Here is a 25,477-nt window from a genome sequence, read left to right as displayed (position 1 = left end):
GTCTCCTGTATCCCTCCACCTCCACAGTGAGGACTCCGGTCTCCTTCCACCTCCACAGTGTCCAGAGGACTCCTGTCTCCCACCACCTCCACAGTGTCCAGAGGACTCCCCAGGACAGAGCCGGCCTTCCTTACCAGTCTGTTCAGTCTCTTGCTGTCAGCAGCCGAGATGCTGCAGCCTCAGCAGGCCACACCATAGAAAATGGCGGATGCTACAACAGAGTCATAAAAGGTCTGAAGGAGTGCCCCCTGCCCCCCGAAAGACCTCAGTCTCCTCAGCAGAAAGAGTCTGCTCTGTCCCTTCTGGTACCGAGCAGCAGAGTTGTCTGACCAGTCCAGTTATAAGCTGGTTGGTAGGGCTGCTTGTGGTATTATTGAGCCACTTCACACACATATGTAGCAGGATGAATCAATGGGAACTTTGTGTTGGTGTAGGAAGCAATTCATAATAAAAGGTAACAGGGTGTTTTTGTGCTGTCTTTACTTCCTTATTTGGGGCACTACAGAGCTGAGTGCTGTTTTTTTTTGTAAATGATATCGATAGGGGGAAAAAAGTGTGATCAAATATGTGCTTTACAAAGTTGAGAATGTGGCATCTCTTTTTGGACCACGCCGAATCTAAAGTTTCTAAATATCCAGTTATTTAAAAGCGTTTCATTCTTGTTGCTCTTGTTTTTTATAACACACATTTTTTTTGTTGCATTGAACTTATCCGTAAACCTCAAAACAAAGAACACCATTAAGAAATATAAAATAAATCAACTATTTTAGTTATCTCATGACCTTATGGTATCTCAAAAGTGTTAAGCTTTAACACAAACTGTAAATGCACTTTAAATGAAGGGGACTGAGAATACATAAAGCATTTCATGACACAGAACATATTTTATATCTCTTATCCAGAGGTGGGAGGAGTACTCAGATCTTGTACTTAAGTAAGATATGATAAGATGGACCTTTATTTATCCCTGTGGGGAAATTCAGGAGTTTCAACAGATTTGTCCACAAAAATAAAAAATAAAATGATATAGTAACTGTTAAGATATATACATGTTTCGGTTCGGATAGATATATTATTTACATGCAAGTGTGCAGATGCCAGTGCAGGTCAAAGTCATTTGTACCAACAGTGCAGATTTGATGTATGTACAGTAGGGGTTAGGGTTAGCCCTTGATCGTGCAGCCTGATGGCTGTCAAAGTACCAGAGTGTAGGAATATTCTGTTACAAGTAAAAGTCCTGCATTCAAAATGTTACACCCAGATCTAGGGGAACGTAGGCACAGCATAAAATTGCCCTCTCCCAACTCTTCCCACTCCCAAGAAATGGTAAACGACACAGGAAATCAGCTTTTTGAGATTGAATAACTCAAAAAGAGGTGAGACAACCCCAACATAACAAACAACGTCTTTACAGAGTTTCCTTAAACTTGCCTAACAAAACAAATAAAATAAAATACAGGCTTCTTACCTACTCTTACCAGTAAACGGGAGGAGAAAAAGGTTCAAACAAAAGAGGGTTTCTCACTCCTAAACAAATCAAAGCATGTCTACAAAGACAGGTAAAGGTAGTTTCTCTTTCTAAGGTTTCACAACAAGCAAAAGGACTGGTATACGGTATAAGCATACATACAGCACAACAGGACAGATATCTCAATACGCAAGTGTGTTGGGAGTAGGAGAAGTCGAGTCAGAGAGAGGGCAGAGGAACTGCACGGCTGCAGCTTAAATGCTCCTGTCTCCTCAGGTGGACCAATCAGCAGGTTGAAGGTAGCTAATCAGCTAACGGGCACCACCTGCTTGCTCACACACACACACACACACACACACACACAACACACACACACACACAGACCACACCACACACACACACACACACACACACACACACACACACACACACCACACACACACACACACACACACACACACACACACACACACACACACACACACACACACACACACACACACACACACACACACACACACACACACACACACACACACACACACACACACACACACACACACACACACACACACACACACACTCACAGACACAGGAGGAGGGAAAAATATCTACACACAAATGACATAACGACCCAGGGTCGTAACACTCAGTAAAAGTACAAAAGTATTGGCATCAAAATATAAGTACCAAAAGTAAAAGTACTGCACAGTGTGCCATTTCAGAATAATATATGATATGTTTTGATTATAGTTATTGATGCATTCAAGTGTTATCAAAGCTGGTAAAGGTGCAGCTAGTTTGAATGACTTTGTATACTGCAGGGTATAGCTTGTGAATTTACTCCAGGTGGAACTAAAGTCTGATTTAAGAGTTGATATTTGACATTATAAATCCATATCTGTAAATGAACTAAAGGTAAAAAATAAATGTAGTGGAATAGAAGTACATAGTAGCATAACATGGAAATACTCAAGTAAAGTACAAGTATCTCAAAACGTACAGTATTGTATTGAGTTAATGTACTTAGTTGCTTCCCACCTCTTCTCTTATCATATGCATTAACAAATGAACACCAGACCCAGGGACAGTTTTATCCCACAGGCCATAATACTGCTAAACTCCTGAGCTTGCAGTATTTTTATTATTTAAAAATAAGAATTCGTTTAATGTCTTATGTATATTTATGTTCCATTGTTGGAAGAACCTGTGACACAATATTTTCATTGAGCAACTACAATGTAGCTGTGTATTTGACATCAAAACCTTTGAACCTTTGAAATACATGTTCTCTTTGTTTGAGGTCCACATGTTAAACTATAGATTATATTAGATTAGAAGCATTTATTGTCATTTATACAAGTACAATGAGAAGAGTAAAGTTACTTACATTTTAGGACACTTTTTCTGAAGCACTTTTGAAATATGCAATCAGTTCTAACACAATTAGGGGGGAAATTAGTATTAAACTCATAAGAAAATGTTGAGTAATGCTTGTGCAGATTACATTTTGAGTGACATATATCTCCAATAATCATGATAAACTCAGATTTAGCAGTCAGGTTAGTAGAACTCAGTGCATAACTCACAAGCAAGTCAAAAATACATATAAGGCATGCAAATGAGAGGATCATTTTGAATCCATCTGGCAGATGTACCTCAGGGCACATGTTTCCTCCTCTACTACACAAACTGTCTGATGTGACAGTCTTTTACATTATTCCCACAGCACGAAAATACATGTAATGAATGAAAGAACTACTGCCTAAATGATTCAATCTGCAAATCTTCATGTGCCTTTTTGTGTACCCCGGCATTCCCTCAGACGGTTGCCTCTTGGCTGAGCTCATAAATCCCTCTTTATTCCGCCGCCTGCTGCCATAAAAGCGCCGGGAGCTCATTGTGCGGAGGGATCTGATACAGACTACACCCAGCCGCTGCTTCACTCCCTGGCTTTCTTTGCTGCCCCAGCCTTGACGTTGTTAACGTCGTAGTGCGGGTTAGATTAGAGACTGTCCACTCGTCTCTAGGTTTCCTTCCGATTTGTCTCTCTCCTGTTTGGCAACCGTACTTCCGAAGCAGCAGGGATATTCACATAGCATCAATTTTCTTGAACATGTCTTGGCAAAGCTACGTGGAGAACCTGATGGCCGATGGCAGCTGTCAGGATAGCGCCATTGTTGGTTATACGGACGCCAAATATGTTTGGGCAGCACATGCCGGTGGTACATTCAACAATATCACGGTAAGGGGTGAACATCGGGTAATATGAGTTAAAGTGTGGCTTCGTTTGACAGTGTTTTGCAGGTTATGCACACACAGACGCTCGACAGACTGTGAACTGTTACCTTGCGGGGTCTGAATGAAGCTAACGGTACCGTGCTAGCAGCTAGCTCGTTTATCGGTGGCCTGTCCGTTATTTCCTGCTAAGGAAACGCTGCAGGATTAGACCTCGTGTTGATCAGATAAGACTCCTTGTGGTTTTCACGTACCACTAAAGCGTACAACGACAAGTTGCCGTTAGAAAGCTCTAACAGAATTGTCGAATCAGTGCTATATTAACCTAAGGCTTATTTTGAACCAGCAAGTAGACGGCGTCTGACTGAAGAAAACGGGCATGCTTTTGTGTGGCCGCTTTGATTAGCTAACGTTAAGCTTCACCGGCTACCTGTGGTTAAAAGGCTAACACTGGGGGAGGATTGGTTAGCATACGAATAGGCTTCTTCGTCAGTAAAATAAGAAACTCATCTGATAATTCATACATGTATATTTTTGGTTGGGAATGACAATGTGTTTTTTTTTCCTTATTAATTGAGAGGGATGGGATGAGAGCTAGTCCGGCTGCGAAGACGTCACTTAACTTCCGCTGCTGCAGGGATTGGATGTGTTCAGTCCCAGAAATTCTAGTTTTAATCAATATATTAGCAAGTTTTCAAATTCTGTTCATAAACATTCTCTCTTAATATGCTGAAAATCTTAATGTTAGTTTTATATATATATATATATATAGGGCTGGTGCCAGGATAGTCGTTATATTTCGAATAGGGCTAAAAAAATAACAAGCAACTCTCATTATCGATTACTCTGCAGATTAATCGGTTAATCACTCGTTCCAGAACATTTCTAGTCAATACGGTAACTATAATTGATAAGAAAACAGATGTTGTGTATAAAAAAAGGAGTGTTTTGAACCTATTTGGTTTACTATCATGAATGAATATATAAATACCAGCAACTATTAATTGAAATTCAAAATGGTTGCTGGTAAATTGACAAGCTGCAACGATTAGTCAACTAAACTATTACTTTTTTGACAAAGTACTCTCCCAAACTTTATAATGGGTAAACTGTTTAGTACCTTTTTTTTTTAATGCACCAGATTCAGCCTCTATAAACTAGAATGAACACTAAAAACAAAGACTAAACTAGAAACAATAAAATCAGCTGATCATTTATATGTGCAGCTCTACAGTATATTAGTTGAGTGTTTAACTCTAGTTGTCATTTTAGAACTAAAACAGGCATCTTTGAGATTTTTATCAAACAAAAGTTTTTGCATTTTATTTATGTCAAACAAAACGATGGCAGACAGTGTCCACTTATTTAAAAAAAAAAATCATAACTGCTTAATCTTTTTTTTATATGTGAGGCACTACTATTTATTTATCTTTAAACCTTAACGGAGGAGTTAATTATTTTTATTTTATACTCCTGAGGAAGTATGCCAGTCATGTACCTGAAAGCGTATAAAGTAAATAATAGTATTTGTAACATGAATAAACTGACATTTCCCAATCCTGTGCTTTTGTGTATTTTTCAGTCCCAAGAAATTGATGTCCTCATCGGTAAGGACAGGGAGAGCTTTTACACCAGCGGTATGACTCTGGGTGGAAAGAAGTGTTCAGTCCTCAGAGACAGCCTCCATGATGACGGGGACTGGACAATGGACATCAGGACGAAGAGCGGGGTAGGAGAACCCACATACAACGTCACAGTGGGAAGAGCCGGAAAAGGTAACAGTGTAGTTTCAGAATTGTTAACTTTATCATCCTAACCATTTGATGTGATTTGTGTACGAGGGCTACCTCACATGAGTTTTGTGACTCAAGGTCGGATATCCAGGTGTCTGTTTGATTAAATCTACAGCAACATGATCAAACTTTTGTTAATTTGAGCTTTTTAACATTTAAAGATGTCACCTCTGGAGTTTGCATTCTTTATGATCATATTCAGAAAATGATTCTTGCAATTATTCTTCCTATTTGAAAATGATCTATCCTGTAGTCGTGTTGCTATTTAATCTCCTTTTGAGCAAATACACTTCAGTTATTTCAGATCTAATTGCTTACAACTAGCTAAAGTGAAACATAACCCAAGAGTCACAATAACAAATGTCTGCTCGTCATCAAACCGTATCCAGGTTTTGCCTCATGGACTGTATATATCAATGGATGAACGTCACAAATAGTAGGAGTAGTGTTTGGGGGGGCCAAAACTGCGGTATCAAGCCCCACACACCAGCTAGCTGCTAAGTTGACACAATGGTAGTGGTTTGGCCAGGAAGACAAAACGTCTAACTCTTATATTTGTATTTGTAATGTATGATCAAATTGACACATTTTTGTATCTCACAGACTGTTATAGAACATTTAACTCGGAGCAGCTGTCAATCACAGCTGTCAATCCTCACCTCTCACACTATTTTTATAGTGAAATATAACACCTTAAAACCAAACTTCTCAAAACTTTTACAACCATTAGCTTGACAATTACTTCCTAGCGTGACAGAAATCACCTTTGTGAAAAATTGAGTTAAAGTTTTTAGTTTAGGACCGCTTTTATCGTCCGCCTTTTATATATACAGTCTATGGTTTGCCTACTCCAGTCCATTTGCCTTTGTGGTCCTCAATGTCTGATATTGCTTCAGTGTTTCTCACATGATACTTTCAGTAGTCTGACTATGTTTTGGTCAGTTATCACTTTTTATGTGGGGAAACACTGATTGCAATCACCACCAAACTCTGTTTTCCTTTCTTTTTCCCATCACTGTTCCTCTTTTCTGTTGAGTTTCCACCTGTCATCCTCCTGCCTTGCATGTTATACTCAAAGAATGGTTGTCAAAAGAGCACTAACATTGCACGTATTTAAGCGCACCCTTAGGAAAGATTAAGTTCCCATTGAGTCCCTGGCATGTATATTAATTAAGTCTTAATTTAGAGAAATTAGCCTATCACTTATGGGCTGTTTTCTGTGTGATACTCTCTGGTTCGTCAGTCTGAAGTTCCATCTGATTTGCTGTTAAAAGCAGACGTCAGCAAAAGCTCTCCTAACCAATCAATTATTGCATAAAAGTGTTTTGATGGTGATATTCAATGTGTTATGGATGGCCAGTTCTGGGTGAGACATTTATCACTTTGTGAATATTCCCTAATAAAAAAAAAAACACAAGTGATTATTTGGTATGTTTAATTTAATTATCATAATTCGGCAGTCCAAAATGTACGGACAAGTGCTGCACAATTCATCTACATTTGATCTCAATGGCAATATGGATTCGTGCAAAATCTGAATTTGTGTTTAAATGAGTACCATTTTGAAATGAAGTATTTTGAAGCTGCAGAGGTATCCCAGCCTACAAATGGTATTGTTCAGACTTAACAAAATACTTTTGAATACAGATCCTCTACAATTATTTATTGATAATGATGCGAAAATAATCGCAATATCAGTGAAATTATTTTCAATAATTTATTTCTAACCAAGTTGTACAGCGCTAGTATGGACAATGCATGATTACATTTGTAAAACTAGCATCTATGCTAGCAAATGGCGTGCCCGTGAGCCCTGAATGGCACACAGTTAAATATCTATCTTCACGCTGCTGGTGATGATTTCTTTCTTGGAATGCCTTTCCCTTTTATCCTTTTTTCACTTTTCTTAACTGTCCCTTTTCTATCTCTTCTCTTCCAGTTTTGGTTCTTGTAATGGGCAAAGAAGGGGTCCATGGAGGCGGATTGAATAAGAAGGCTTTCTCAATGGCAAAATACTTGAGGGATTCAGGGTTTTAATGTTTTACAAGCTCACTTAGATCAAAATTTGAGGGACAAAAAAAAAAGAAGAGAAAAGAAATAACGCTGTTAAGATTTCTCCTGCAAGCAGTCAAATGTCATGGAAACCTTTTAATAGCAAATGAAGAGTGGTAAGATACTGTGTCACCTTTTTGTTACCCCCCTCTTCATCCTGTAAGGGGGGGGGAGGGGGAGACTCTTCAATTTTGTTCATTTCTCTTTTTTTCCTTATGTGCTCCAGTATTGGTTTTTGTCATGGGAAAGGAGGCGGTCCATGGTGGAATACTAAACAAGAAAGCACATTCAATGGCTGACTACCTGAGGAAGGCTGGATATTAAGCAACCTCTCCACCCATCCATCAGCCCACCCCCCCACCCAACCACCCAACCAACCACCCAACCAACCACCCACCGCATTGTGTTGACACTCCTTCCAGGATTAGACGGCATACAATGTAACATCCTACCCAGTGTACCCTTTTAAAAAACGGCCTTTTGTTTGCTAACATCCCCTCTTTTTTTTATTTTATATAAACCCCCCCCAACCCCACTTAAACCTTGTACTTTATTTTTTTTGGCACTGCAGTAATGGCATGTACATTGAAATGTTTATTAACAAAATAAAAGTGTAAAACAAATTGGGATTGGCTTTGTATAACATCACTTACGATTCCAAGGGGAAGTACACATGTAACGGGGGTTTTGCTTAACCCTTATGTTGTGTTCGGGTGTCCCGTGACCCGTTTCAAGTTAAAATTATATAATAACTACGCTCTAGTTTTTTACAACGGAACAAGGCTTCATGATATCCTCCACAACAGCTATATAAACACTAAAAAACTGATTTTGACAATTTTAGCCAAGTCTGAACGTCTCTTAAAAAAAAGTGAGTTGTAAGTTGGTGTCGGGTCTGGGAAGAACCAGCAGCATTGTTGGGGGTGACTCGGGGCAAATTTGGCCCAATCAAGATTCATCTTTGACTTTAGACACCCCACCCCCTTCATCCACTGTAACAATAATTTTAAACTTTTTTTTTTGGGGAGATTGTAATCTAATATTCTATTATAGTCAGATAATGTTATGAGTGAATTGAGGTTTTACTTAAATATGTGGTGTAATGTTTTTTGGGGCCATAAAATTACAACAGGATTGTATGGTTATGAATGCATTATAAGTTAGTTATGATGTAGTTAAAACAATATTGGATGATAAGTCATTATTTTGGAGTGTTTTGGACTGAGATAAATCATGGGTCAAAATTGACCCGCGAACACCATGAACGGTAACTGCTTTTGAACACAACACAAGGGTTAGCAATACTATAAAAATGGCTGTTTATTTTTTTTCATAAGCATGTTGGCATTTAAAGTTGCATGCATACCCTCTTTAGCAAATCTCTGTCCCTGAGTAATATTCCAGCCAAAACCATCTTCTCTTCTGCCTCCATCTTGAAAGAAATGTCCTCTGAGAAAGTCCTGTATGTGTGTACCAATTCGCTACCTGTTCCCCTCCATCACATGCTTTTGCTGTTGTACCTGAATGTGGTCTTAATGATGTGGGCTGTTGTTTTGAGTGTAGTGTAAGAAGAAGACATATTCACAACATCCTGCAGTCTAAGCGGACACCTCCATGACGGCTCGGACATTTGTCAGCTTCTGCTATTTGTAAATGTTTCTGTGCATCACTACAACCATGTGAAGTTATTTTGTCCCCCCCTACCCCCTTTGGACAAATTGTCAAAAGTAAGATGATTAACAGAGTTTTTCTGATGGAGGATTGTTGGCATCACCTGTTGACTGTAAACCATAAAGGCGACTTCAGATGTTAAACCGCTTCCTTAGACATCGACGCAACTTTCATCACTAATTGATTTGTAGCTGACTTCATGTCCATTAACCAATGAAACAGCATTTTACTACAGTATGAAGGACTGTACACCGAGGATTGTTGGGCTCCTTGGAATTATTTGCCTTGTGCTTTAGTCATCAAAGGTGTATTCACAATTGTCATAGTACGGTACTTAGAAGTATATTTAAAAGAAGAAAAAAAAAATGAAGCTGTGTTCACTAAAACCTCTTGAAAATGGTGTTGGAATAAGAACATTTGTAAGTTGTCTTGTGAACATTTTCTGAGAATAACTGTGTATTCTGTGCCATAAAAATTGATCTGATCTGTTGCTACGAGTTGGATTTTTAACTGCTGCCCCGGAAAAAGAAGTAACTTTTAATGGCACTTTCCTAAGGGATGTTTTGGCATCAGTAATCTCCAGACTTTGTGGAATATGTACAGAATTAAACAACAGAAAAATAAGTTTGCGATATTTTGTCTTTTTTTTTTTTTTTTTTGTGTTGTAAATTCTTTCTGCCACAAAATCTGCTATTTTGAATGCCATGAATTGATGAGACATCTTGTTTGCAGACAGATAAATAAAAGTTATTCCAACCAGAGGTAAAGCCAATATGTCCTGTCTGTTGCCTCGTAAGTACATAGAGTTTTATATAATTTACTTTTAATTAAGGTCATCAGTTCGGACTTTTTTTCATTAATGATACACTACATTAGCTGTTTGGGACATAGGTTAATCTTGTATTATACAATCAATACAGCTAATCACTACTGCCTTACCATTAACTTTTGAACTAATAGATTCCACTAGAATTGTATTATGGGAGATGAAGTCAGGATTAACCTCCTACTGAATACCAGAGATAACTACTCAATATTCCTTTGCAGGAAGTTAGAGCACAATCCACATTTCTATTGCATTTGACCAGATAAGAACCAGTAGTGCCAGATATTTCGATAATTATGTTTTTTTTTTTAAAAAAACAGTGGTGGAAAAAGTATTCAGATTCTTTATTCTAGTAAAAGCACTGTTACCACAACAAATACTAACTTTCCAGTCAAATAACTGCATCAACAAGGGTACTTGTGTTAAAGTATGATTAGGATGTACTTCAAGTGTTAGGAGTAAAATAACTAATTGCAGAATTTTTTTTTTAAAGCAAATCTTCACATTTAAAGGTGGGGTAGGTACGTTTGAGAAACCGGCTCGAGATACACTTTTTGTTATATTCCATGGAATGCTCTTAACATCCTGATAGCAATGAATATCTTAAGTGCTTTGACAAAAAATCCATAAAAAAATGTCATCTGTGGAAGCCGTAGTACTGTAAAAAGCACGACCAATCATTTTAGCCGGCCCGGCTAAAATAACTGGATGGCCTACCTGCCTGTCAGCCTTCCATCTGTGCACAAACTTATCTCGTGCCCTCATTGGTCATGTGCACGTTCGTGTGTGTTGGAGGAGGGGCTCTGTAAGGAAGTGGCAGATTTTTTCCGGCTGTGTATTTTCAAATTCTAGCGATCTCGAGCTGGTTTCTCCAAAATTACCTACCCCACCTTTAAGAAACTGAAACTGAATTATATTTTAGCAAAATTGCTGCCAGTTAGTTTAGTTGGATGCTTTAGTCTAACCCAAATAGTCATATATTAAAAGCTTTTCCTAAGTATTGTGTGTCAACATTTATAAAGTAGCTAGTGAATACATATTTAAAATAAACGAGTTGAGTAAAAAGTCAAAAATTGTCCTCCAAACTGTAGTAGAGTAGAAGTACAAAGTAGGATAAAATGGAAAAAATACTCAGGTAAAGTACAAGTACTTCAAATGTGCACACAAGGACAGCACTTTAAACGGAAATGTACTAGCCTAAGATTGGTTATAATAAGGGGATATATGAAGGGTATATTTCAATTTTTCACATTTTTGGGCTTTTTTTTCCATCAACTAAGATTTGTTACAATATGTTTTCAAGTTGAATTGACTAAATGTAAACATATATATTTAGGAGGTACAGTATAAGAAAAGCACAAGTTTCATGTGTGGGCTATTTTCCATAATCCTTTTTGAATTTGCTGAGGGCCAACTCGAAATGGACAACAGGCCTCAGTTGGTCCTAAGAGCAACATTAAACTACCCTGCATCCTCAGATATACACATTTCAGAGTGAGAAGCAGTGGTGGAGTGTGTAGTACATTTACTCAAGTACTATTTTGAAATACTTTACTTTATTTCCATTTTATGCTACATATGTTTCTACTCCTCTACATTTTGGAGGCAAACATTTTATTTTTACTCCTCTACATTCATATTTATTATCTACTTTGTACATGATAGGATATGCTGATATGATGATATGCAGTACTGTACTACTAATCTAACCTTCCTCTAAAAAGTAACTAAAATGGTCTCAACATTTACAAACTACAACATTAAAATGTATCCCTTTGGTGATAAAACAGAATCGTACTGTGTTGAAGTATATTTTGATAATAATACTTCTACTTAATACATAAATGTTACTTCTATGGAGTAAAAGTTATAAATTGGAGTATTTTCAAACCATAGTATTTGTGCTAGAAGTTTATCAGTGGACACATACAGTACAGAGTAGACAAAGACTCAATTTTAGTATCTCACACTATAATATATATTCTGAATCTGCTTGTCACACCAAGTAAAATCTTCAAACCCAATATACCATGTGGTATATCATAGTTTTAAATGCATTTTCCCAGAGTCATTTATTTGTTCTACTTATAAGTTAAGATTCCCCAATAATTAAAATAATGTTAAGGTCTGAACAATATTTGGCTGAAAAAGCATGTTTGTCAGAGCTGGCCCAATTATGGCTTTTTAAAATTATAAACCCAAATATGACACATAGATATTTCCTACATTTTAGCTTGTCCATTTAGCACAAGCCTTAAAAAAGACACCCATAGACACGATAACATGTAAACTACTTTTTGGTTTGCTATGACAAATTATTGTGAGTAGTGACAGCCACAATCTCACGGAAAAGCTAAACAGATATTGGCTTAATCTGAAATCATAAATCTAAAAAGAATCAAGAGAAATGTGATAAACAAGGCTAAAAAACATGGATGTCCAATAAGCGTCAAAAGAAGAACAATTGAATGTGTATCTTTGTTATTCCTCCACTGCCAAAGACTACATGTCAGTAGGGTGTTCAGAGACACAAATTAACGCCCACCCTTAATTGCTGGATTGGCAGCACCTGCTGTGGTCAGGTGTGTAATCAGTCCTAATCAGGACCAGCTGTGTTAAAAGCTGCCTGCAGAGGAGAGAGCACACTGCAAAAGCACACTGCTGGTGTGTAGTGCATTCTCCTGTGTTCCAATGGCGTGTCGAGACAGCGGGGACAGTAGGATTTTACTATGTTTAGGAGTTTTACTGGTTGCTAGTTCATTTAGCCATTGCACAAGACTGACAAAGCTTAAAGCCTTGGATACACGAAGAAGAAACTCTACAAGTAGCAATGGGCAAGCTAAAGGAAGTGAACGGCACCATGGAAGACTCTTAATAGGGCTACATTCTCAGCAAGGAACCACAAAGAACCTTCTGGATGTTGATGCAGATTACCAAGATGACATGGGTATGTAGCTGAAATACTTACAGTCCTGCAAGTGACTACAAGAGTTGTTAATCATGTCAAGTTTTTTTAAGACTAAGTCCAATGCTTTTATTTTTTACTTGTGTACATTTGAATAACTGTGCAAACCTTACTTTTCAAAGCTTTGTATGAAGGCTATTCAAAGCAAAACAGTGAGGCAGTGGAACGTCTTCTCAAAATGGAACCAAAGGTTGAATGTACAGGCAGCTCCATGAGGCTTGAAGTCCAAGATGCTGCTTCTACCCCTGGGTCTCTCTTCTTTGTGGACAGGGGTATGTTTAACTTGTGGAATGATGCATATACAGCTATTACTTATACTGTACACAATACTTAAAATCTCTATTTTCTGTCAAATGTATTGTCAGGAAGCCGCCTGTCTCCACTGCCTTTGTCAAAATTGCCACAAAGCTGCGGTTACACCATCAGATCAACACGGAGCGATTTGTTCTTAGTTGCCCCTTACGATGGTTGCTTTGTCGCTGTTGAGGTGAGATACTTTAATCTTGAAGCAATGCACATTTGAACCATGTACACATTCAACCTTTTGCTTTCTGGTTTTAGGAGGACTGCTACGTTCTCCCATTGCGTTGGTGTGGGTTACCAGTGAGGATGTCATGCCCTATGATGAAGCAGTCATCACCTGACCCTCCGATGGTCACCTGCCATGATCAGGGCATGGTCGTGAAAACTAGTTGGATAGTCCCTGTTGCTAAAATTAGAGTAAATTGTAAGTGTTTTTCTTTCGATATTTTGTATCTTAATGTTGAAGATAAATATTAATGGATGCCAATATAAATTTGATTGTTAGGGCCTATGTATAGTGCATCATTGCAGTCGTTATTTAGGGGACATCTGTGTTCTTTATGCTATTCCATGTCTGCATTGATTAAACTCTGCACATGGCACACTCCAGTTTAACTTCTCCTGGCAGTCTGTGATATACTTACACTCCAGCTATGATTCAGTATGCATTCTATTAGATAATTACCTCTGTCATGCGTAATGTCCACTAGTGGCCTGGTATTTGGAATCTATTTTAAACCCTTTAGGTTGCTGTGTTGGTTTCCCCCAAAGCCTTGTCTACATCTTTTTTATCTTTGTCAATTTGAAGTAGTAAACCACATTTCTCAATTTAACCCTTGGTCTGTCTTTTAGCCTTAAGTGATGGGACTCAAGTTGGACAACAGTTGAGCTGTTTTCAAATACACATTTTTAAAGGGTCACATTAGTTAAGCCTCTAATCTCAAAATAGTACTGGTATTACAGAAATGGAATTCAACTTTACGTGACAAAGATGTCTGCCCTTTGACTAGATGTGTTTTTTAAAGAGTATAACTTATTACCTTTTCAGTGGATGGTAACTGGGAGCCATTGACGAAGGCATCAGCCAGATGTGGGTTCAGTGTAGTCTTGCATCCTGAAGGGGCAGTAATCTCTGTTCGCTATGCACCCTGTCTGGGCAGCAAGGTATGGGAGAGTATTTATTATTTTATCTCCTTCAAAAAATGTTGGATAACCAATTTATCTTATTGTTTCAGGATGGCATGTACACCCTTGAATTGGCTGGTGAGGGAGAAACTACAATCTCCTGTCCATCATTGTCAGCTGTTCCAGAGTTTCCTGGGAAACCATATCAAGGGTCAGAGGATATCAAAGAACCCAAGTTGCCTCAACCTCCTCAAGGACAAGTACAACAGCCCTTCTTCCCCTACTATCCTCAGCCACAACCTGAAAAGGCCACCACAGCCCCACAACCTGAAGCGCCAACCATTACTTCAGGGCCCGAAAAGCTAACTGCACCTCCCATACCTCCCCAGCCTGACACTCCTCAGGGCCCAGTACAGCAGCCCTTCTTCCCCTTCCCCCACTACCCTCATCCAGTGCCTGACCAGCCAACTGCAGCCCCCAACCCTCCACAGCCTGACGCCCCACAGGGCCCAGTACAGCAGCCCTTCTTCCCCTTCCCCCACTACCCTCATCCAGTGCCTGACCAGCCAACTGCAGCCCCCAACCCTCCACAGCCTGACGCCCCACAGGGCCCAGTACAGCAGCCCTTCTTCCCCCACTACCCTCATCCAGTGCCTGACCAGCCAACTGCAGCCCCCAACCCTCCACAGCCTGATGCCCCACAGGGCCCAGTACAGCAGCCCTTCTTCCCCTTCCCCCACTACCCTCATCCAGTGCCTGAAAAGCCAACTCCAGCCCCCAAACCTCCACAGCCTGACGCCCCACAGGGCCCAGTACAGCAGCCCTTCTTCCCCTTCCCCCACTACCCTCATCCAGGGCCTGACCAGCCAACTGCAGCCCCCAAACCTCCACAGCCTGACGCCCCACAGGGCCCAGTACAGCAGCCCTTCTACCCCTTCCCCTACTACCCTCAGCCAGAGCCTGAGAAGCCAACTATTGCTCTGAGGCCTCCACAGCCTGACAACCCTCAAGGACAAGTACAACAGCCCTTCTACCCCTACTATCCTCAGCCACAACCTGAAAAGGCCACCACAGCCCCACAACCTGAAGCGCCAACCAGTACTTCAGGGCCCGAAAAGCTAACTGCACCTCCCATACCTCCCCAGCCTGACACTCCTCAGGGCCCAGTACAGCAGCCCTTCTTCCCCTTCCCCCACTACCCTCAGCCAGTGCCTGAAAAGCCAACTTCCGCTCCAAAACCTCCACAGCCTGACGCCCCACAGGGCCCAGTACAGCAGCCCTTCTTCCCCTTCCCTCACTACCCTCAGCCAATGCCTGAAAAGCCAACTTCTGCTCCCAAACCTCCACAGCCTGACACCCCACAGGGCCCAGTACAGCAGCCCTTCTTCCCCTTCCCCCACTACCCTCAGCCAGTGCCTGAAAAGCCAACTTCCGCTCCCAAACCTCCACAGCCTGACACCCCACAGGGTCCAGTACAGCAGCCCTTCTACCCCTTCCCCCACTACCCTCAGCCAGTGCCTGAAAAGCCAACTTCCGCTCCCAAACCTCCACAGCCTGATGCCCCACAGGGCCCAGTACAGCAGCCCTTCTTCCCCTTCCCTCACTACCCTCAGCCAATGCCTGAAAAGCCAACTTCCGCTCCCAAACCTCCACAGCCTGACACCCCACAGGGCCCAGTACAGCAGCCCTTCTTCCCCTTCCCCCACTACCCTCAGCCAATGCCTGAAAAGCCAACTTCCGCTCCCAAACCTCCACAGCCTGACACCCCACAGGGCCCAGTACAGCAGCCCTTCTTCCCCTTCCCCCCACTACCCTCAGCCAGTGCCTGAAAAGCCAACTTCCGCTCCCAAACCTCCACAGCCTGACACCCCACAGGGTCCAGTACAGCAGCCCTTCTACCCCTTCCCCCACTACCCTCAGCCAGTGCCTGAAAAGCCAACTTCCGCTCCCAAACCTCCACAGCCTGACGCCCCACAGGGCCCAGTACAGCAGCCCTTCTTCCCCTTCCCTCACTACCCTCAGCCAATGCCTGAAAAGCCAACTTCCGCTCCCAAACCTCCACAGCCTGACACCCCACAGGGCCCAGTACAGCAGCCCTTCTTCCCCTTCCCCCACTACCCTCAGCCAGTGCCTGAAAAGCCAACTTCCGCTCCCAAACCTCCACAGCCTGACACCCCACAGGGCCCAGTACAGCAGCCCTTCTACCCCTTCCCCCACTACCCTCAGCCAGTGCCTGAAAAGCCAACTTCCGCTCCCAAACCTCCACAGCCTGACGCCCCACAGGGCCCAGTACAGCAGCCCTTCTTCCCCTTCCCCAACTACCCTCAGCCAGTGCCTGAAAAGCCAACTTCCGCTCCCAAACCTCCACAGCCTGACACCCCACAGGGCCCAGTACAGCAGCCCTTCTTCCCCTTCCCCCACTACCCTCAGCCAGTGCCTGAAAAGCCAACTTCCGCTCCCAAACCTCCACAGCCTGACACCCCACAGGGCCCAGTACAGCAGCCCTTCTTCCCCTTCCCCCACTACCCTCAGCCAGTGCCTGAAAAGCCAACTTCCGCTCCCAAACCTCCACAGCCTGACGCCCCACAGGGCCCAGTACAGCAGCCCTTCTACCCTTTCCCCCACTACCCTCAGCCAGAGCCTGAAAAGCCAACTTCCGCTCCCAAACCTCCACAGCCTGACGCCCCACAGGGCCCAGTACAGCAGCCCTTCTTCCCCTTCCCCAACTACCCTCAGCCAGTGCCTGAAAAGCCAACTTCCGCTCCCAAACCTCCACAGCCTGACACCCCACAGGGCCCAGTACAGCAGCCCTTCTTCCCCTTCCCCCACTACCCTCAGCCAGTGCCTGAAAAGCCAACTTCCGCTCCCAAACCTCCACAGCCTGACACCCCACAGGGCCCAGTACAGCAGCCCTTCTTCCCCTTCCCCCACTACCCTCAGCCAGTGCCTGAAAAGCCAACTTCCGCTCCCAAACCTCCACAGCCTGACGCCCCACAGGGCCCAGTACAGCAGCCCTTCTACCCTTTCCCCCACTACCCTCAGCCAGAGCCTGAAAAGCCAACTGCTTCTCCCAAACCTCCACAGCCTGACACTCCTAAGGGACAACCATTCCCCTACTACCCTCAGCCAGAGACTGAACAGCAAACTACTTCCCCAGAGCCTGAAAAGGCAACGGATGCTCCTAAACAACCACAGCTACAACTTGTAACTTTACCCCCTGCTACCACCTTGCAGCAACCACAACAGGTCACAGTTCACTCAACAGGCATTCCATACATGCCACCCATGTACTGTCCTCAGTTTTGCCCATCTGGAATTTCTAATTGCTGTCCTCAAATTGCTTTTCATCAACATCTCCATCAAATAGTCCCTGCTGGACTTGGCATTCCAGATTCACCTTCATTCCATTCAGGACTGCCTTTCCTTCCTTCAATGGCATATTCTGGTTTTGGCTTGGGATTTGCCCCAAAGCCAACTGAAACATCAATGCAACCTACTACAACATCTTCACCTATACCTCAGTCACTTCCATCTCGACATGAAAAGCAACCAAACGTCCAACCACTAGATGGCATTCCTGCTGCAAACCATGATTTAATCAACCCAACAAAACCTGAATGGTCAGTTTATCCTTATAGTGTACCAGGATCAACTTATCCTAATTTGCAATATTTACCACAAGGCCAATTGCCATTTAAATACAATGTGCCTTCTAGACCACAGGCTCCAGGTAATGAACCATTTAATCAAGTGCTGCAATATGAGCCATATAACATACAGGGCCAATTACCACCCTGGGGCATGAGTTATCCATCAGGGCCTAATTTCATGTCCCATATTGGCCAATACCTACAACTGCAGCATAAAGCAAAGCGGGGAAATGTGCTTCCAGCCAAGGAACTACAGCCATCAAACAAAAAAGCCAGTCTATCTAAAGGTCCTGAACCTGATCATCTTCTGGTCCCATACTACATGCTTCAAGATGCTCAAATGCATACCGATGTCAAATCAAGGGCCTCTGGCAACGCCTCACAGCCATATGTGACTGCCTCAAAGAAAGTAAATGAACATGAGCAAACTGTGCACTCTTCTGAACCAAAGAGTTATGTGCTTCTACAGCATGGCCCACCAGGAAGGGAGTCTGATGATAATCCAAAAGGTAAACTATTGTTTTACACTCTAAATGGTGAATGCGTTTAATGTTTTTTTTTTTACAGTAACTTGGACTAATGTGTGCCTCTCTTGCAGGACTGAGCCAACTGCTTCAGAGAAGGGATATGGAAAAGGAAACAGAAATGAGTCCTTAAATTTGAATAAACAATTGAAATGAATACCTAAGGCTTTTTATTTTTCCTGTTACGCTTGTGGAATTCCGAATTGTCTGTTTTTGGTAATTGACTTGCAAAATGTGAGTAAGGAGGAAAGCAGAATATTGTACTCGTCTCCTTTTGCAGTTGCATTGACAATCACTGACACCCTTTATATTTGCAAGGTTTCAAGTGGACGGCTTGCCCCTGTAACTTGCTGCTATTCAGAATCAAAAGGTGCATTGCCCTTGAACTTATTTGTCTTATTTTTTCTTGCCATGAACTGGTACTTCCTGAACATTGACCCATTCATGTAAACAGACTTACTATAATTGCCCCATTCGACAATATTGACCCTGAAGTAGAACACTAAACTTTTGTGCCAAGGTGTAACAGTTGGGTGTCTTTATGAAGCGTAAAATATTTTAAAGTGGAATTTTCCTCTTTTGAACACGTGAATATATATTTTTCAAATGTAAGATTTGTAACTACCATTTTTACAGTAATTCTAACCAGTGAACTACCCCTCAAACATATTTGTGTTTAAAAACCTGTCTAGACAAAGGTCATTCAGGTGAATGCAGGGGTCATCAGTTGGTATCTGAACAGGCCAATTTCAAAATGTTGTTTATTGGGAAATGTCAATGGGTTCACAGGGATGTCATTGGCATTAGTCAACACACTTGGCAAAGCCATTTGTTTCACAATCACCTTTAAATATGTGGCATGACGGATATCAGTGTGTCCTCATCGAACCTGTCAATGGCCTTGGGTATACTATTTAATGCTTCTAGGAAATGTAGTGCAGCAGAAATGTTTCGGTACATTTAAAGGATGACTGGTGACCAAATAGAACACAAAGCTTTGACTTAGGAAATTTTATTCAGCATCCAATACAAGTATGTATAGATTTGATTTTAGGCACATTTTGCAATTAATTAGTTTCACTCTATAATGGATTATTCTTTGTTGTATTGGTGTTACATCTACCAACCACATTAGTTTAGTGCCAGTGTAGCTGAAAGAAGCAAGTATAGATTCTGTAGGACCTTAACTCTTAAAAGAATATTTTCCTTCCTGGGCACACTGGCACAACAACAATGGGGTCAACCACTGGGGCAGCTGCGACAGGTACATCTATTTTCACAATAACAAGGACCTCAGCACTGTTTGAGGAATCTGAGTCCGATCCAGCGTCAGCAGCTGGAGCAGCATCGGCAGCGGGATCAGCAGCAGCAGCAACCACTGCCGGGGCTACAGGTACAACTTCGGCTGACTCTGTAGATTCTGAGGACAGGAAGCCACTTGGCTCAGGGTCATGGAGAGTAGTCAGTTTGTGGTACCTCAGACCAAGCTTGGGTGACAGGCTGCCTGTGTGTATGTGGACCATCTGTGGCATGGCAGGAGATGCAGCTGCAGTACTGTTGGTATCTGCAGCTGCAGTGCTGTTGGTATCTGCCACAGTGCTGTTGGTATCTGCCACAGTGCTGTTGGTATCTGCAGCTGCAGTGCTGTTGGTATCTGCAGCTGCAGTGCTGTTGGTATCTGCCACAGTGCTGTTGGCATCTATAATAGGCATCTGAAAAAATGTTTCCATCAACATAAGCTTAGTACAAAAAATCTATGTAAAGTACAGTTTTGGATATAAATAAAAAATTGGAGAACTTAAATACAGTATATTACCATAGTTAAAAACATCTTGCAGTCCACTAAGTGATCAATGCTAGAACCTCTGGCGGTACAAAAACCACGTGCCTGGTGGAAAAAATAAAATCTTTAACTGAATTGTGTTAATTTCAAGCTGTTTTGAGAGGTGCCTTAGTAATCAGAGTTCTAAGAGTTCTATGATTTGTTTACTTACAGCCATGGCGTCATTCAGGGGAACGCAGGGGTCATCAGTGCAGTTAGCTTCAACTACAACATATTCTGCCAAATAGATTAGCCCCCCAGACACAACCTTAAACAAGGTATTGAGAAGTATTAACAGACTGATAAGCATATTTAACATCCATTAAATCTTAAGGGGGGGGGGGGGGGGAAAAGAACTTAACGTGATTGGACCCACCTTTGATGACATCCTTCCAACCTCCATAACAGCGTACGTGACTTTTTCAGTCATGTTGTTGAAGGTTGCCAGAGAGGCGTGGACAAAGTCCAGTGCAGTAGTGTCGTTTAGGGGAAGGAGGGTAGCACAGCCCAAGCACAAGTCCTCCGTAGATTCTATATGTCATTAAAGAAAGGTTTTTCTTTGTATGGGTTACATGTTTGGGCGTCTTCAGAATGTATGTGGGTGTCATATTGTTGACCAAGAAATGTTTTACCTTCTGTTTTACACTTGAATGCTGTGACGGTCATCACTCCGCCAACCCTCTTCAGCAGCACATCACAGTCTCCTTCTACTGCCTGGTAAGAGACAAAGAATCAGTCTACTTGGCAGAACACGCTATCATTAATTCACAGCCTTATATTATCATAACCATGACATTTGGTCTAATTCATTTAGCTCCAGTAGGAAAGCTTCTGTGTAGTAATGCCTCACCGTCATTCTTTTAGGCCTCACGGTGCAGTTCGCAAGAGGTGTGGGATCCAGGACATGACAGTCTGTCTCCAGCAGTTCTATCTCCAACTTATATGTGTTGTCTCCATCAGGCTTTGGAAGGAAAAAAACGAATATTAATGACTTTAAAGGGTTCTGTTAAATACGGGCAATTGTTAAAGGTATACTCACCATGAATGTTTTACTTTATCTATATTATGCACTTTCCCATGACATTTTACTACATGTTTTTAAGCATAGCATATTTTTATAGGACATTTCTTTCCCTTTTTTTGAAATATTTGTTATGTTCATAAAAAGATATACATTCATATCACAGATTAATCTTCAAAATGATGTGATCCTGTAATGCAGGAAATTAATGTCATGAGTTTTTTGTTATGCATTGCATTCAAAGTTCTTGCTAGCAGAGGAAAAATAAACTATCTGTATGGATATTTGTGCACCTGCCGACTTAAACACACTGCACCTGCTGATATATAAACAAACTACAACTGCTAATTTGTTAACAAACTACACCTGCTGATTTACACAAAAATTACACCTGCTGACTTACTCTAAACCCGCTGACTTAAAAACACTCTACACCTCCTGATAAATGCGACTCTAAACATGCTGACTTACACACACTCTAAGGCCGTTTCTCAATGTCGAGTACACATGCTGCAGAGCCACTATTTCAAGTATTCTACGTCATCGAGTAGCGCCGAATGCTGGGCATTTAACATGCATTTAAACAGTCCTTCGGCGCCATTCGATGACGTAGAATACTTGAAATAGTGGCTCTGCAGCAGGTATACTCGACATTGAGAAACGGCCTAAGTTTCCTGACTTGCGCACAATCACTCTGTCCCCCCCCCTCCCAGTGAGCTGTGGTGTTCCACAAGGAAGCATATTAGGTCCGTTACTGTTCCTAATTTATGCAAATGACATGTCATCAGCATGTGACTGCAACTTGTTCCTGTTCGCGGACGACTCAGCCCTGCTGGTCTCTGACAGGAGCAGATTGCAGGTTGAAAAAACCCTCAGCTCCGAGCTCGGCAGAATCTGCACCTGGCTCGCCGATAATAAATTATCATTACACCTGGGTAAAACAGAGTCCATTCTCTTCGGTTCGAAACATAATCTCAGCAAATCCGACGACTTCTCAGTTGCAGTGGGTGACATTATTGTCACAAGTAAGAAGGAAATTACATACCTAGGATCTATTCTTGAGGCAAACCTCTCCTGTGACAAAATGGCATCCAATGTAATAAAAAAAGTCAATCAAAGAACTAGATTCCTATACCGGATCTCCTCTCTGGTAAACAAAAACACCCTGAAAACTCTGGCAGGAGCACTCATTCAAGGGTACTATGACTATGCTTGCACGTCATGGTACCATAGCACCTCCAAGGCGCTAAAAACAAAACTTCAAACATCGCAAAATAAACTGATCAGACTACTGCTTGACCTTTCATCTAGAACCCACCTCACCTCTGCCCACTTTGACAACCTAGGATGGCTTAGAGTAGACGACAGAGTACAGCTACTTGCAATGGGCCTGGTCTACAAGATCCACTACACCTCTATGGTACCCATGTACATGTCAAAATTCTTCCCAAAGGTCAAGGAATACCATGATCATAACACCAGAGGGAGCTCCACAAATCATGTAAAACCCAGATTTGGCACAAAAAAAGGGGAATACACGTTTCGCAATTATGCCACATCAAGGTGGAACGCTCTTCCCACAACTGTAAAGGAAAGTAAAACTATACTTACCTTCAAAACCTCTCTTAAAGAGCACCTTCGGGGGAAAGCATTGCAAAACTGGCCCCGGTAATGGTACAAATCTCAACCTGTCGTACAATGGACAGCTTCCCCCCCCCCATCTATGTATATACTCGCATTTTAGACTCTGTTACTAACTGTATATCTGTAGACTTGGTATGTCTTAAATGTCCGGTTAGGATGTATTAGAACGAAATCTAAAATGAAAATTGTAAATAATCCATCTGTATGTAAAAAACCACCTGTATGTAAATTGTAAATAAGCCATCTGTATGTCATATATGTCTTATATGTCTTAAATGATATGATGAATTGGAAATGGGGGACCCTGATGTAAACAAGACGAAAGTCTTTCTCTGGTCTGCATCCCCTTAACAATTGTATGTTTTGAGCTGTACTGTACTGTACCCAATATACAAGCTGTTAATAAACTTTTCAATCAATCAATCCACCTGCTGACTTACCTTAGTGTAAACCTTGATGTCCTCGATTCTGTTCAGTGCATACTTGTAGCCATGAGTGTGCTGGGCGTTGAGGTAATCCTGAGCCGCCAGAGCAGCCTCCTCTGCCTCAGGGGAGTCGCACTGAGGTCGCTCTATGTTGGTCTGAGCCCAAACCCCTAACAGTAGCCCCAGGACCACAGTGACACCCAGGGCATTCATTTTATTCGATAGATGCAATCAAGAAGTATCAGAGCAGTGGTGCAGATGAGGGTTAGAAGGAGAGGAGAAGCTCATGTAGCCTGCAGAGTATATATCCTGTACTTAAATCAGAAAACTCAGCCAAGTTAAACCCCATGATCTTTCCTCCTGACTCCTGCGTCACATGTGGATCGTCCTCTGTTTTAGGATTGGTGCCAAAACAAATGGAAGCTGCCAAAGTCTGCCCGGGACGAGCATGTCTGAGTTCAAGTCCTTCACGGTTCACTATGGCGAGATATGTAGAAATATCGCACACTATCTTGGATTTCCATTAGTAGGCTGTGCAGATTTAACACCAATGTTTCGTGAATAAAATAATAATGTGTGAAGAGATTCATGTTCAGACAAACACCCGTATTGTGTAACCAGCAGACAGCAAGGACCCAATGACTTGTTCAATGACACTTCAGTGAAGAGGATATTTGCCAACAAGAGGGACATAGTTGAGGGACACTCACTACTACACCCACATATTTGCTCTGTGTTTCACCGTTTGCACAAGGGGTCTACACTCCAGGTCAGGAACAGGCTACTTATCGGAAATAATGATTAAAGTATTACTAGTAAAAAGATCCGCTTTTAGGGAGCTGAATCGGGGTCAAAACCTACAGATAATCGGATGTAGCTGTGCAAAGGATGCACTCGTCCACATCCTGTGCACGCCTTGGACTTTGGGCTCATACATTGAAGGGATAGTTTGGATGTTTTGGAATGGGGTTGTGTGAGGTACCGATAGTCAGTGTATTACATACTTATGTAATTATGCTTATGCTGCTGGCACGGCCCCAGTTTGGAAAAACAGACAAAAGTTAAGGCAGGTCAACCACGATTAAGCAAGAGAGACCAAGTGGAGTTATAAAGGGAGAAACTCTGAGTTGCATGCTGGTCAGGTTAAAAGGAATTGAGAAGGAAAACTTGCAAAGAAAATGTAACAGTTTTGTTAGGAACATTCCAATGTCCATGGGTGTGGACAAGGGAAGAAGAAAGAGCAAGGACATAATTATGGAATGGAGGGCTCAGAGTTCACCAGATCCATTGCACTGAGAGTACCCCCTCTTCCAAAAATAAAGATAGACGTGAGTATCTTAGAACAGAAACTGAATGGCAAATGAATGAAGAAGGAGATAAAACAAGTACCTGAGAATAGTTATTACCATTATCTCAAATGCACACAGACAAGAACAAACAGAGGCTTTTATATCCCTCAGTTTAACATGTCTAAAAGGGTTTAAAGGGAATATGTGTACTAATAATCTTACAAAAAAAGTACACTAAGAAAGGAAATAGCATTATTTAACATGTATATTTTCTACTTTCTTGTTTATTTCTTGTCTTTTAATTGTATTGTACAATGCCATGTCTTTTGATGCTGCTGCAACACAAACATTTCCCAAATTGGGATCAATAAAGTACTATTTTATCTTATCTTATTACTAGTTCCACCTACCAGAAAGTAAGGGGGTTTCACAAACTTCAGAAGTGAGTCATCACAAAGAACTGATAAGAAATGTTATGCGAAGGAAAATCAATACTAGTCTCAAATTGGATCACACAGGATTAAATGCCATTATGTCTGTAATGGGGAAATGGAAAAGTACAAAGAAGGGGAACTGTGGAGCTAAATAAAATGTGGAACATATCCTATTTCATTAGAACATGTATAAAACAGAAAGATAAAAGTTAAATGACAAATGTGCA

General features: G+C 41.7%; 3 protein-coding genes across 5 annotated transcripts; 2 read left to right on the top strand and 1 right to left on the bottom strand.

The window, feature by feature from the left end:
* The first annotated feature begins 3,368 nt into the window (after positions 1–3,368).
* LOC117488498 (profilin-2-like) lies at positions 3,369–9,983 on the top strand. Of its 2 annotated transcripts, none has more exons than XM_034137450.1 (3): positions 3,369–3,713; positions 5,289–5,481; positions 7,439–7,749. In XM_034137450.1, exons 1-3 carry the CDS (start codon positions 3,585–3,587, stop codon positions 7,534–7,536), a joined length of 420 nt encoding a protein of 139 aa, XP_033993341.1. In that variant the 5' UTR covers positions 3,369–3,584; the 3' UTR covers positions 7,537–7,749. The 2 variants fall into 2 exon arrangements, with proteins under 2 accessions (XP_033993341.1, XP_033993340.1); XM_034137449.1 differs by lacking the exon at positions 7,439–7,749 and adding an exon at positions 7,778–9,983 and having other exon boundaries at positions 3,375–3,713.
* Positions 9,984–12,715: 2,732 nt separating this feature from the next.
* Positions 12,716–16,443, top strand: LOC117488497 (extensin-like). The gene is made up of 6 exons (XM_034137447.1): positions 12,716–12,995; positions 13,136–13,285; positions 13,379–13,500; positions 13,575–13,740; positions 14,365–14,480; positions 14,552–16,443. The coding sequence occupies exons 1-6, from the start codon at positions 12,740–12,742 to the stop codon at positions 16,268–16,270; spliced, it is 2,529 nt and encodes an 842-aa protein (XP_033993338.1). The 5' UTR covers positions 12,716–12,739; the 3' UTR covers positions 16,271–16,443.
* Positions 16,444–19,359: 2,916 nt separating this feature from the next.
* On the bottom strand, positions 19,360–23,909 carry LOC117488496 (alpha-2-HS-glycoprotein-like). 2 transcript variants are annotated; one of them, XM_034137446.1, is made up of 8 exons: positions 23,543–23,909; positions 21,288–21,398; positions 21,070–21,151; positions 20,814–20,968; positions 20,610–20,705; positions 20,432–20,503; positions 20,270–20,327; positions 19,360–20,179 (listed from the first exon to the last, which is right to left on the bottom strand). In XM_034137446.1, the coding sequence occupies exons 1-8, from the start codon at positions 23,738–23,740 to the stop codon at positions 19,806–19,808; spliced, it is 1,146 nt and encodes a 381-aa protein (XP_033993337.1). In that variant the 5' UTR covers positions 23,741–23,909; the 3' UTR covers positions 19,360–19,805. The 2 variants fall into 2 exon arrangements, with proteins under 2 accessions (XP_033993337.1, XP_033993336.1); XM_034137445.1 differs by having other exon boundaries at positions 19,360–20,327.
* Between the last annotated feature and the right edge of the window lie 1,568 nt (positions 23,910–25,477).

The sequence above is a fragment of the Trematomus bernacchii genome, unplaced genomic scaffold (genome assembly GCF_902827165.1).
Source record: "Trematomus bernacchii unplaced genomic scaffold, fTreBer1.1, whole genome shotgun sequence".
Taxonomy (NCBI): domain Eukaryota; kingdom Metazoa; phylum Chordata; class Actinopteri; order Perciformes; family Nototheniidae; genus Trematomus; species Trematomus bernacchii.
This window is presented reverse-complemented; position numbering and strand designations above follow the sequence as displayed.